The 14,913-nt window shown below is 37.8% G+C and overlaps 1 protein-coding gene across 2 annotated transcripts in view; it reads right to left on the bottom strand.

The window, feature by feature from the left end:
• The window catches only part of MCTP2 (multiple C2 and transmembrane domain containing 2), a 102,559-nt gene that overhangs the window by 10,683 nt on the left and 76,963 nt on the right, over positions 1–14,913 (bottom strand). Inside the window, exons 17-18 of one of the 2 annotated variants that reach the window (XM_010170170.2) lie at positions 10,190–10,312; positions 7,281–7,322 (exon numbers count right to left, since the gene is read on the bottom strand). The exons of the other annotated variant lie outside the window; for it this stretch is intronic. Coding sequence (XP_010168472.1) covers positions 7,281–7,322; positions 10,190–10,312 — 165 coding nt within the window. The remainder of the gene's footprint in view (positions 1–7,280; positions 7,323–10,189; positions 10,313–14,913) is intronic. 2 annotated transcript variants of the gene reach the window in all.

Raw genomic sequence — 14,913 nt, 5'->3', positions numbered from 1 at the left:
AGATTCAGGGACAGTTGCAAAAGAAACTGTCACACGACTGCAAAATTTAGGTATTTCCAATGATGAAGACTTTGAAAGTGTGTGCAATATGGGGCCGACCAGGAGAGGACATCTCCAGCATTAACCTGGCAATTCACAATGGGCGAGGTACAATGGTCAGAGCTGGGTTTGCAAGAAGAAAACATAAAACCTAGGGAGGAAGAGACTGAAGGCACAAATTATCAATCATCTGCTCTGTAACAAAGACCAAATAACTCTATTTACTCCTTCTGCTCTAGCAAAGCATCCGTTATTGAACTGAAAAGTTGGATGGTGGGGATGTCCTAACTTCTTGTGATCATTTGTTTCAATAATTAATAGCTTTCATCTCTACAAAAAGCTGTTTTGTATTTTTTAAATCTATCCTTCAGATATTTTTGCTCTGGATACATCCAAAACTGTAAGCAACACTCCAAATGCATAGACAATTTTTAATGTTGTCTCTAGGTATATTTCTGATATATACTACAAACACCGTATGCACACAACTAGAAACTTAGGCTTGAAGGCACAAGCAAGTTCTAAATACTTGCTTACTTGGATTCCATATAAAACACTCACACAAAAAGAAATCTTGCATGCAACTTTCAAACAAGTGGTATTCATCAGCAGATTTTTGGCATGCCAAGGGAAACTCAATATATAAAGCTGAGGAACACTTAGGGGCAAGGATGAGGAAAAGGGGAGGAGAAAAAATAAATAGGGATTAATGGAAAAGAAGGAAGAAAACAGGATACAGGCAACTAAATCAGGAATGAAAATCTCGAATCTCTTCAGGAATTCCAAGAGTTAGTCTGCCTAGCCCAGGGTTGGTCTGACTTTCAAGATTAGCTTTTTTACAGTAGCTATCTCATCATGCCACTGCTGCTAAAAGCACATTAGGGCAATATCTTACCAGGATTTATCCCAGGTACCAGATATAAATTCCCCAATGTATTAGCAACAAACACAATTGATGAAAAGGGGGAAAATAAGGAAAAAAACTAAGGCATGCATGCCTTTTTACTCCACTGGAGCAAAATTATTATTAATCTGGATTGGTTGGGTTTTGTTTTTTTTTTTAAATCATGCTGTAGTTATTTGGAGAAAAGCAGACTTAGTCCAAATTGGTTTTAACTTGCAACTTGCTCTATGCTAGACTACAAAATTCCAACCTTACTGGTGCCCAGCAAAACCTGTGCCAAACAACATCGTAAAGCCAAAATACTCGTAGATTAAGAACTTCTGAAACCAAAAAATATTTTATTGGATATAAACAGCAGACCACTGGCCTCTATTGTCTGTAGGGAACATTTCACTAACAGCTTCAGTCTAGCAGCAGAATGAAGCTCTTGTGGGAGGTGGTAGCCATGGAGTGACAGACAGTCTCTTAGTAGCTAAAATGAATTCCAGGCAGAGCTTTGAAAATAGTCACCACAGCAACCTTGAACTGGGTCCTGCCTTTGGTGGGAGCCAAAGGCAGCTGCAAGGAACCCAGCAATCTGCCTTGTTGAGTCAATGTCTTGCCCTGTGCTGCCATGTCTGCTGTGTGTCAAGGAGGGCTTCTCGGTACTTCCAGGAGGATAGGTAACCAGAGAGGATACTGCCAAACACTGAGCAACTGCCTTGTGCAGCCCTGAAACTGTGCATCACAGGATCTTTTTGTTTATTAACACCATGCTGCAAATGTGCCTGCCTGGCTGTGGAAATTTAGTGAATCTGAGTGTACTTGAAATAATTACCAAATAGAGGAAATGCAACACATACAGGTCAATTTATGCTCTCAGTTAAAAAGGTGTGAAATCTGGAATAATTCCACCAAAGCCAATAGAATTACTTCAGGTTGATTTGAAGGAAAGCACCATTGGCCTTAAAAGGACACATTTTAAAAGCAGGGCACATCATCCTTCAGCTAAGGCTGGGGGACCACTGGCTAAAAGGTAGAAGATGACCACTTCACACCTTGTTCAGCAATGTTGACTTCCTTTGCTTACATTAGGTGAATTTCATCTGTGCACAGAAGACCAACAAAAGTCTCCGTTTTGCAAGAAACCCAAGAAACCCAAGAAACCCAAGAAAAAGATGACGTGAAAAGACTTAGGTCATAATTCTGTTGCTTTCTCTCTGCATAGGCGTGAAATGCAGGAGGTTTAAAAAGCATTTTCTGTACTTGTTCACATTTGCATAGGGATGTAAAGTAACCCAAAGTCTGGTGGTATTGCTACCAGTCTTAAAGCAATACTAGTAGTCACAACAGAATAAAATACCATTCAGGCAATGAACATGTGCGTAAGAAGCAACAAGAAGCCTGAATGGAGATAAAAAACTTGTCAGTCATCTTTGATTTAAAAAAAGGAAAGGGAAAGAAAACAACTTTGGTCAAGATAAGTGCTTTCTCCTGGAAATACACGAGACTTAAGAACAATCACATGGTGATTAGGCTTAAACTACTGGATCAACATCTATAATCCAGATGATTTACAGATCAACATCTATAATTAGATCAACACCTAATCTACCAGTCTGGGGTAAAGGAGAAAGACAGACCTATTCATATATCTGGTAAATTCAAAATAAATTTTAACAACATTTTAAATAGATTGAATTTTTAAGGGACAAGAACACCTTGAGGTTTATGTGCTCAGTCCAGTGACCTGTCTATGGTTACTTAGTATTTCTCCAGGGATTTAGAGATATTACAGTGTTGGCTTACCTATGTCCAGGATAAGAGGGAGAAATATAGACTGCCACCAGGTTGCTAAGGTTTCTATGTAAGGAGAGCCATACCACATTCACCAATATATCTAAAAGTTCTCTACAAATCCCTCCTTTCAACTCTTCTCTCCCATCACTCCTGAACCTATGAATGGGTGGATCATGATGATGAGACAAGGATTGTGCCAATTTATGGGATGCCTATGGGTAAGAGCAGTCCTAAAAATGCTGCAGTGTACTAACATTTATCTTCCAGTTTATTGTATACAGGAGGCTCCCAAGCAAAGAGCAAAGCACAACCAGTGCAATCCCTGCACTCTGTCTTAATTGGAAGTTGATTAGGTTAATAAGAAGCTTGGAGAAAACTTATAGAAGCTGTAATTGTGTTTTAAGTGATACCTAGAAACCTATATTACACTTCAGTCAAGACTGTTGCAAGACCAGATGATTATGTGTGCTTAGAAGTCTTCCATCCTCCAGCTTTGCACTGAGCATAGCTCAGGCAAGTAGCAGAATCTGTCCCTTAGGCTTCTCCATCAGTAACATATTCACAGTCTGTGTACAGACTCATTAGGAAGCAGTCACAGAGAAGCCACAAAGAGCCAGCTGAAGGAAGAACGGCAGATTAAGGGTGTCCATGCCTACACAAACACACACCTTGTGGTTTTTTTTAGGACAGGATCTTATCCATAATTTTGTGGAGAAGATGGGTGCTTCCTTGTTAGTCTGAACATACTCTGTGTATCAGGGGGTATTTTCAAGTCTTTACCGTCATTTCTCTTCAGCAATCTTAATGGGAGATGTTGAAATATTATATTGCAATTGTTGTATTGAAGAGAAAAAGAAAAACTAATGAAATTATTTATACTTCCAGGGAAGAAAACAATGAGATTATATTGTCTCGAATGACCTTTCCTAAGTATGGGGATATAGCATCTTACACAATAGACTCTTGGTTCATGTTTCAATTACTGACCTTTACTGTGGAGAAAATTAATGCAATTTTCATCGTAATCCACCCGTACAAATAAGATCCATACGGAAGGTTTCCACATGCTGAATCTAACTCAAATGGAAAATGTCAGCTGTTTGCTACTGGATGAATTTGACTTTAATTTGTTCGGCTGGAGTCTTTTTGAATTGTGTTCCTAAAACTTTGTGTATTTTTGGTACCTATTTTTGACAGAGAATTTCCTATGTTAGAAACATTGGATTTTTCTTTGGGGATTTTCCCCCCACTTTTCTTTTTCTCAATACATGAGATACTAAACATTTCTTGGAAGTTGCCAAAGAACTTGGCTTAAATCCACAGTGTCAACTGATCCTTCCCTATTACATCCCACCAGCCAAGTACGACTACGTTGGCTCCCCACCGGATAGAAACCCTCAAAAAAACACCCCACCAAAACCAAAACAAATTAAAAATAAACACTAAAAACTCCCCCTGAAAAAAACCCAACAGGAATTGCTGATTTAGATTTCTCTCTGATTTTCTTTTGAATCAATTACCAGACCTGGAAATAGTAGTAATTTAAGTTTGGTCTGTTTTGGAGGAGATGTAAACTTTTATCCAGACATCTTAAGATCATAAGAAGACTCCAAGAGTCTTTCCAGCCGAGTGCTATGATACACTCATTCAACAGAGTAACTGTCTGCTCTAGAAGCTCTACGGTTGTCAAAAAAAAAAAAAAAAAGTAAAAATAAATAGAAATGGTCAACAACCAGACAATTTACACCGAGCTCCATGTAACTTGTCTATACCTTTCTACTGGCAGACAAAAGATGTGTTAGTGATGTAATTTTAAAACAATCCTTATTCAGACAGCCTGACAGACCCCAGAGCTGACAAAATGCAGCCTGAACTCCATGTCCAAGATGGCACAAATCCGAGAAGGCATTCATCCACTGAACAGCTTGTGCCAAAGGGACAGAACTCTCAGAGCTCTCTTATCTTTTACAGTCCTGTGTGCTGGTATTTGGGAAGGGGAGACAGGGAAAGAAAGGGGGAGCTGGCAATTAAGCCCTGTCACTTAAGACAGATCATTTAGGTGGAGGGAGTTAATCTGCTCTTGGGTTTTTGAACTAAGCGTCTGTGTATTTATAATTTGTAAACAGTTCATCTCTTAGAGGGTGTGTTACAATTCCCAGAAGCATGGTCTGTTATGTCTAACACGCAGCAGAACCCAGAAAGGCTATGTGTGTGAGCATTTTGATACAGCACGATGATAGGAAACAGAAACAGTGACCTCGTATACCACAACCCAACCAGTAGATTTCAACTTTAGGAGCTCTTGTATTAGGGAGGAAAAAAAAAATACACAGACTTCTTTTTAAAGTATAGCTGTCTGTTTAAATGTTGACATTGCAAAGGGATAATGTCATAAAATTACATTTTTCTTACACTCCCTAGAGAGCATTGGCCACCCTCCGACTTGGAAAAGTCACTTAGAATAACCTAATGTCCTTAAAGATGCAAGTCATCAGAGTTCAAGCATGGTCCACAACTGATGCAAAGGGGATATACTCAGGGCAGGATAAAGACATTAAGACAATAGAGCCCAGCACTTGACATGGGACACATGTAGTGGCTGGCAATTCTCTCTCCAGGTAATTCTGTGTCAGAATCCCATAGACTTGTAACACTAGAATATCAATTAATACAAGTTATGAATTATAATTGCTGTAATGTCGGGATATGAAGTGTTATCTTGATGAGAAAGCCTGCAGGCAGTGTCTACGGTGAGTAGCTTTCGCCAGTTCTACCACCTCTTCATTTTAAAAAGTCACAGTACATGAAATGGAGACATAGGCAAAGCAGGAGTTTTCCCAAATCCACATACTTAGTTAAAAGAAACCAAGAAAAAAAAAACAACAGTGAAGTTGTTTAGTGGAGGGAGGCAAAAACACAAAGTGATTAGATCCATGTTTAAGCAACCCAGTTGTATTTATAGAGAGAACAAGTCATTAGAGTTATATCCAGGGAAAACCTGACATAGAATATTTTGGCTTTGCAGCAACAAATCTGTTGCACAGCAGAGGATAACAGAGGATTAAATACCTATTTGGTACTTTTTTTTTTCTACCTCAGCACTTGCAAATGAAAAAGAGGAATATTAAAAAAGAAGAAATTAAATGGGATTGGTTACAGCAAATAAGTTACACTTTTAGGCATCACACAAATAAGATGTAGGATCAACATTTACAGGTATTTAGCTTTGGGTACCCACAAAATATAAATTATTGATGTTCAGAGATACACAGTATTCCTGTGAAAAGGATGCAACTTTAATTTAGTGACTTCTGATGGGTTCCAGATATTGGTCCATTTAGTTGACTAATTTCATTATGCAAAGAGTGAATTATAAATGAGGAGATTAAACAATTATCATGTGTTGCAAGAAACCTGTAATTCAACTAGATTGTCTAAAGTTCACTTTATAACTTTGATGGATTTCTGGTTGCTCATTAATATATAATCACCAGAGAAGAGCAGGTTAAATTTAAATAACTATTCTCATCAATTAGTCTGCTGAGCTTCAATTCTAGTGCCTGTGACTAAGAAGATTTAAGGTGCACTTGCTAACTGTGTTATTGATTTATTTCTCAATGATCAACAATTTCACTGTAACAGTCTTAAACAAAGAATATTCAAGAAGGGGCTTCTTAACTTAGTATGCAATCTGAAAGTTTCACATTGCCTTGTGAACATTTTCTTCCTAACAGCTAATGTTCCTTTGCATGCTGTTGCTTGTTAAATAATTCCTCACCTTTTAGCTTTAAAGTATTTATAGATTATCAGATCCTCTTTCACTTACTTATGTTTTTTCAAGCTGTATACATTAAGTTCTCTTAATCTTTCTTCATATGCCATGCCCTCTAATCCTTTTATCATTTGTCACTGTGGCTTGATAAACTTGAAAAAAATTCAATGAATGTTTCATAGCGAGAAGAATGAGTAAGTACACTCCAATAAAATAAAAAACAGGCCTTGCCAATTCCAATTCTTTCTACATTTCAGTCAACGAACTAGAGAAGTTTTTGTTGTTTTGCCTTTTTTTTTCCCAGGCTCTGGAAGAAATGTTGAGAAAATTCTAACCAGTCCTCAACAAATCACACAAATTCTGGCCTACAGAAATGGAAATGCCACATCATTTGGGGAAAGCCATTAGTACGGAACATCTATCCAACATTCAAAATGAATGTGATGGGGGATTTTGCATACTCATGCATGTCTTTGCACCTCGTCCACCCATAAGCATACCCATAAGTGCACATACATGAACATGTGCCTGTTATGATTTCAAGTACAAACTGGGAATTGCTCAGATTCAATTAATTTCAGAGGTCTCACATAGGTATTGCCACTGTTGAATGCCAAACAAACCAATCTTTTCATATTTTCAAGTTTGACAATCAGCAAACTAGTAACAATTGCTTTCCCATTTAATACAGACAATAAATGAAAATCTTATGGAGATAGGATGGCAGGTTTGTGCTCTCCCACGTTCCTTCTGATCCTAGCTAATGCAGTCGTGAGATATGCTTACCTTATCATCGTCATCCTCATCTTCATCCAAGCCCATAAGCTCCTGCAAAAGCAGATGTCCATATTACAAAACACTTATTTTTCAGTAACAGGCAATGTTCAAAAAGCTTATGATACTCCCACAGCATTTCATTACAGAGTTTTCTCCCATTTCTACTGCAAGTCAACAAAAAACCCACCACTTTCACCTTTCAGAAAGAATGTTTTGTATTCAAGGACTTTTTTTTGTGACATCCTGAACAAAGCACGCAATACCCTATACAGATTTTAAGTCTAAATAAAGCATTAGTGGCTGTGTCCAGTAGTTTGAAGGCAACAGGCTTTCAAATTCATTGCCAACTTTTACTGTCTGTAAACAGCTTTGTTCTTAGTCTGACAAATGAACCAGCTGGTATGTCAAGGCTGAGGACTCTATACTCAACTTGTTCCATCCTCACTGTTACAATGACTGCTCCGTCCCTTTAGGGCCATTACTGAAACATTAGACTTTAGAAAATACATTAGTATGAACATAATCAATCTCATGAATCACACTCAGATTTCTATGCAGCATTATTTCCTCCCCTTAACTTCTATGCTGACAGGTAGGGGAGAAAACAAAAGACTTGGCTAAGGTTTGAAATTAGAAGCACTTGGCTTTCAATTCAGGTATTTAATAAGGGAAGCCTTTTAACAGGGTCCTCTGAGTTTTTCTTACTTATTTAATAGGTACATTTGAACTGGTGTACTACAAGTTTAAATACAGCAAACATGCAAAGAATGCAAAGAATCACAATAAAAATATGTTTTGGAATTGGAAGTTTTTTTAGGAGGTTTGGTGTTTGGTTTTTTTGGTTTTATTGTGGGGTTTTTTTGGAGTTCCCCCCCACCCCAGAAAAGCAGTTGCATCTAGTATTCAGAAGGTACTGAGAGCTCAGATACCCAAATTTACTCTTTGGCTCTCTAGAATACCCTGAACAGCTGAATTAACACTGATCATGGTTTACATTTCTATAGAAGCTCCCCATCTGTAAGTCATAAACCATTTTAGTTATATTCATGAATTTAGCCTCCTGGCAACTGGATCATGCGTACAAGGTTAATATTGTTATCCCCATTTTATAGCACAGAAATCAGAGAGAATTTGAAGTCCATTTTTGCAGACTGATGCTCTGATTCCTCTATATACATGAAATGTGCATGCTGGCACATAAAACCCAAAGGTAGTGCAAATGCAGTCAAGGTCTGAAGAAGCAAAAAAATAAATAAACGTGTAAAAAGCATCGGTATTTGGAAGAAAATCTTTTCTCATCTGCAGGACAGATGTGACTATGGGTAGCACCTGATTGTCTATTTTTGACCTACAGATGGTTAGAATCATAGACACGCATAAAAAAGAAATCAGGTAATATTAAAGGCATTTTGACTACTTGTTCCATATGATCCCAAACCTGCAAAGCACTTAGGCAGATGTGTACCTTTGCTTATGCAAAATGCACCCTTGAATTTCATGGCATCGCATTGCTCGCAGGATGTGTGACAGGAAAAGGGCCAAATTTCTGATGGACCTTTCTTCAGTATTACTACAATTAACCTGTATTTTCAAACACAGTTTTTTGTAACATCCACCTGAATGATGTACTGCTCAATTTTGTTGACTTATGTGAGACTCTCCTCACTTGAACATGCAACAAACTCACCATAGGATGAATGATGGGTGCTGGAAGTTATTCTCTATGTATTTTTTCCTGGGTAAGTTATTATTATTTTATATAATCTTTTGTATCAAAACAAAAAACACCTGTTTGCCTGGAATTGTTCTGCATGGGAAGTTCTCATTTTCTTGATGAACTAAAGTAGTCATTGAAGACACACAATATATTTCTATGTTATTCTGGACATAGCTGAAATTGGAAAAAAGCATTTCTTTTACCATTTGTTTTCAAATCAAGTCTATGTCCTGGTCTGGATAACATAACTTTCCTGATTTTTTAGCAATCTTTCCACTTGGGAATGGATAAAAACTGAACTAGGAGCAACTTTTCTTGCTAAAACTAATAAATCAGCTATTGACCTTTTTAATTATAGGATATTATTTCCTTGTATAAAATCCACTCGATTCATTGGGTAAAGGTACTCTTCATGGGTACAAATGTCAATCATATTTTTATAAAAAATTAGAAGGAAGCTATAATTTGGCCTGTATTTCATTACTGTACTATTACACATTTGAAAACAGAATATTAAGGAAATCAATGAATTTACTCTCGTTTCTAACTGTAACTACATTGTTATGTAAATAAAGACAGTGGTCGACATCAAACAGCATTTCATATCCCAACAGTAGCACTTTGCCACACATGCTGTAATTATTTTTATACGTAAATCTTTTTTTTCTGCCAGATCAAATTAAAAAGCTGAATGCTAAATTTCTTGGGCGGGGGGGAACAAACAAAACATTTGTCCTTTAAAAGTGGGTGGTGAGGAAGAGGAATAAGAGCTTCTTAAAGTCTTGGATCACAGGACGAGGTTTAAAGACAACTAACTTCTCTTTCAGCTTCTACTGACTTTCCTCTTCTGTGAATCATGAATCATCAGTGTGACGCAAAGTGTAAGAGCAGTAGGAGCACGGGTTTTAGGAACTTGTCTCTTTTTAAGTCTTTCTTAAACTTAGTTAAAAACGCTTGCAGCTATTTAGTAAGTGAAATCCCCCTCCTACACACTCTCGTCATATTCTCTTACTACTCTTAATGGTTTATTGCCTGAATTGGATAATGAAAATTGAGAAGGTTGAGATTTCTTTGCAGTAACTTCGAAATAAAAATGCTGTTTAGCTACACAAGTAGCTTAATACCATTAAAATACATGACATTTTGCTCAAGGGCAAATTCAAGCTTGGGCTGCCAGAAACGTTACTGCCACTTTACTTGCCTGGGCATCTTGGGTGTTGTTGACCTTCCCTGTTGTGATGAGGGAGAAGTTGTATGCAAAGAGCACCAGCAGAGCCAGGGGCACCATGTACAGCTCCACACTCCAGACGGTGACCACAAACACCTGGGAGAAATAAAGCAGCAGGCGGGAATACATACAAGTGTTTAAAGAGGAAGACATATAAGAAAGCCTTTCGGTCATTATCCCTATGTACATTCATCCTTGAATCTCTGTTAACCTCATTCATATTATTATTTTGTCAAGGAAAACCCGCTTGCAAAGCATACATGCTTCCTATTCTGTTTGAATCCATTAGGCTGCCATTTGTTAGCTTCTCCTCCTCTCTATCTGGTAAAGTACAAGGCCACGAACATAAGGTTCATCTGAAGGCTTTATTCACTCCTTCCTGGGACCCCCTCAAGTCTGAAAGCCCTTTGTCCTTTGTGCTAGCGCATAACAGATCCACTTATAGAGGTAAACCTGCTCCATTTCATCAAACCCTAATTGCCAGGGGGTCTTTCACAGGCTAGAGGACAGTTTCTTCCTCTTGTGCAACAGGAGCCATCCAGCTCTCTCACCACTCTGCAGGGGATGATCAGCAAATGCATCTTCACCATTAATCCATTTATGTTCCTGGCATAGCAGCACAGAGAAAGGAACATCTCCTTCCAGGAGGCAAAGGCTCTAGGTTGCATGTGAAGAATTATTTTGGAAAGAAATCCAGTAAGTCTAGCCTCCATTCCCATACCCTTGCCATTTTTCAGCACAGCGTATTCCAATTGGTTGCTTGGTGTGTCTCTGCCTAGAAATGGTTTGTGTGTTTGGAACAGTATCTGACAAAATACACTAACAGCAAAACCAGAAGTCTGATTTTGAAGTTCTGTTCTGCAAATTGGATCAGCAAAACTTGTAATTAACATGACGGGGATTTAAAAAGCACTTGGGATTTTTCAAAATAAATTATACCAAGCCAAACTGCAATCCTATCTTACAAGTACCAACGATACCTGAACAGACTCCAAACTTGGAATGGCTGGCAATACAAAGTTAATAAACTAAATCCAGAACTGCCATAAAATGCATGTTGTGATCCCATTTCCTTTTCTACTCATACATAGTGTTTCCAGAAGAGTTGCCTAATACTGGTAGTAACTTGAAACTATTTTAAACAATCTCCTTTAAAGACAAGGCACAAACACATTTATCTGATTTTTCTTTCCCCGAAGGAACCTGAAATGATCAGAAACAAAAATGTCATTTTTAGAATAATACAGGTAGGTGAAAATGAGTCAGATCCACTTAATGTATCTCAAACTGCAATGAAGGGAAAACTATGGGTGATCGGAAAGCTAAATCTCTACCTCCCTTCATCTTTGGCCTGTCAGAAAGGACATATAAAGGCAAGGCTGGCACTTGCAGAATAGGATATTTATGGCAATGTATTTTGCGTTATGGACCTGAAAGTCTTACCACACTGCACTACAGAAGTACTTCCCACTGCATTCCGTGGGGTGAGAATTTATACCCCTACAAAACAGCAGCTGTTGTAACTTTTAAACAAAAAGACTTGTCTGACATCAGACAAATGGCCAGTTAATATCTACCAAGGGCCAACCAAGAAACAGTGACTGTACCCATAACCTTGCCCAAACAGCAGTTGCATTTTCTAGAGTGAACCTGTTTTATGTTAGCTGTTGCTATGCAAGGAATTAGACTGTCATCCTGTTCTTGGCATTTGTAGGCCAGTAAAACAATCTTTGAGATATATTCACTTATAAATGGGCTGACATCCAGACAATATATCCCCATACTATTGATTTGCAACATAGGAACATAGACAAGGGTTTGGTTTTATTTTTTTTTTCTTTTTGATTATGCTTTTCAACATACTAAAAAATTAGAAGCGATAATTATTCCAACAGCCACATTTCATATGAAAGCAAAGTAACAGAAACACAAGAATCCTGGCCAAGAAGGCACAGTACTTGATCTGTTTTACAGGAGCCTTGCATGGCTTTAGTTAATAAAGACCTCAAAATACAACCTAAAAAGTCCTCTATGAATTAAAAATTCTAACCTGAACAAGTTCCTCTGAAGCTATTCCAACTCCCTTGGCTGAATCTCTGCTTGCTTCGTAAGACAAAGTGAAGGTGATACCAGCTCCTGTCCTACCTCAAGTGTCACTTTAAAGAATAAGGACCTGTTATTGTACATATCTATACAGATATCTATATTGGGTATATATAGACAGATAAAAATAGACACACATATAAATATAGATCTGATCCTGATGTAATCTCCTTCATGGAAATTCATATTGCCAGGTATTAATTCAAAACATTTGCTTCAGCCTGTTGGAGGAGGTTGCATTTACATCACCTCCCTGGGGTAAGAGCAAACTCAGTTTTCTCAATGCAGCAAAAAGACTCCACTGGCAGCCAGCTAGGCAAAGTCCTACAGGAGTCAATGAAGCTCTTGAAGAACCTCTCTTCATTCATTCAGTCACAGGACTTGAACCAATTTTAGTGCATCTATCACCATCCTCTATGAACATCACTCAGCTCAGTTGCAATTATAATACAACCTTGCAATCACAGGTCATTTAGGCAAGATACAAAAATCAAGACCTTGGTGATTTTCAATCCAACAGTACATTTTGTGTATTATTAAGTTTCAGACCTTAAATAAAACTTAAAACTTAGTGACAAAATCTCACTGTAGTCTTAATTGATAGCTGAGGCACACTGTCGCTTCTCCTCTAATGCTGACTGGTTAATCAGTTGCTGAGTTATAACTCAGTGATACTTTCATAGAGCTCCCACATCTCCTCAAGAAGAGTTGCTTTACTGCTGTCACCAAAGTAGAAGGAACTTGCATTACTGTGACACAACACAGACACAAGACAAATTGATTTAGCTATTCAGAATTATTTAGCCTCAGAGGTATGGGAAATAACTGCTGTGAATATACAGTAGATAATAAAAGTTCTGAGGGTGTTTCTAAAGTGAACAGAAATATTTCGGCATTCTAACAGCATTTTGAGTAGCTCTGCAGCATCAGCTTTCAAAGCAGCTCCCAAAAAGGCCCATGTCCTGCGTTAATGACTCTTATGCAGCTCCCTGACAGTGACTACAGCATCAGCAGCCCTACAGACACCCGCTCCTCAAATTACAAGGTTATCTATCATACATATTTTTATTTTCTCCCCAGTCATACCTTATGCCTGGGAGAAGCTCCAGCATTATCCTCCCTAAACAATTTTCTTAGCAATACTTTTTGCCAAAACTCAAGAATGGTTCAGCTGCTGATACATATAATGGCTACTGCAAGGAACAATATCTTCTCAAATCTCTGTAGTCCCTAGGTTGTCTTTTGCCTAATACATAGACTGGTAAGAGAAGTCATGAACAGGTTCTGATCACTTGCTCAATATCACAGAAGTCAAGGACAGAAACCAAGCTCCTGTTTCAAATGATCCACTTACAAACCATACATTTTCCAACATTTCACATCATCGTTAGACCAAGTTCTGTCAGATATAATCCATTACATCATTGACACCTTTTCTGCTGGCCTTCAGACTGCGCGTGAGAGAAGTTAAAAGGACAGTAGCCAGTTTCTAAAATAAAAGTAAAACAACTGGAAGCTAGTTTTCCGCATTACTTCTTTTGAGGCAATTTGAGAGTATAAAAGCCTATTATAGAACTGAGCAATTTAATTCACAGCATTACAAAACAAAGATCAAAACAGAAATAGAAATGGGATAGACATAGCTAGAGGAAAAAAAAAAAAAATAGAAAAAGAGCTCTTGAAACTAATATTTAGACTAGAGTTCTACCTAGAAGAGAAGAGCAATATCACAGCCTTGGAGAAAGGACCACTTGATTTCAGCTGATTAATGTGTTGCTATTTCAAAGGGTCTAATAACTACAAGTTAAAGCTCTGGAGGTTTGGAAGCCGTTTCATCTGAAAATCATTGAAGAGGGGTCCAACTGTTCCTGTCAAGAAGCATGGAGCTTGAACAACCGTGAGAGTGGCTCTTTTGACAGCAGCACAAAAGATGAGAGAAGGCAGTCTCAACTGAAAGTAAAAACAAACCCTTAGAAACACATTTCAAATCTGGTTTTTCTGCCCCTCTGGTTCCAATTTAGGATCTGACTATTAAGAACAGACTTTAGACGGGTGTTTACTAAAGTATGCCCATAAAACATTTGTCACCAGCAAACCCACAGTCATGGGATAGAACAGTTTTAAGAGGTTTAGAAACCTAGCACTAGATAGGATTTTCTGTGTAATTTTTCTACACAGTAATTATAATTTTTTAATTCTAAAAACTAGGCTCTTTTTGACCTGGTAAGTCTTTGTAGAGAAGTAGAAGATGCTGTGTTGTGTGACAAAATAATTCTTGGAAAACAACAGTGATGGAAGAAAGAGGGATATGTTCCATCAGATGGAAAAAATAAAAGTGAAAGGAGATTAAATGCATGCAAGAAACCTATAGTAAAAGGTTATTTTCTCAGTCAATGTAGGCCCCAATGCTAATGAAATGCCTCATCAGTGGAGCTGTGAAAAATATTATTTGAAACTCCAAGTTTCAAAACCACACACAATTTAACTGAACTCTAAACTACTAACAGCTTGGTCAAAAGTTTCCTTGCAATTCATAAGCACAGTCTATTCAAATCATTACATCGGGAAAAAATTTGAGCCAATACTGCTATGAA

Source organism: Antrostomus carolinensis, unplaced genomic scaffold (assembly GCF_000700745.2).
Source record: "Antrostomus carolinensis isolate BGI_N321 unplaced genomic scaffold, ASM70074v2 scaffold796, whole genome shotgun sequence".
Classification (NCBI taxonomy): domain Eukaryota; kingdom Metazoa; phylum Chordata; class Aves; order Caprimulgiformes; family Caprimulgidae; genus Antrostomus; species Antrostomus carolinensis.
Note: the sequence above shows the minus strand (reverse complement) of the source record. Positions and strands in the feature narration are given on the sequence as shown.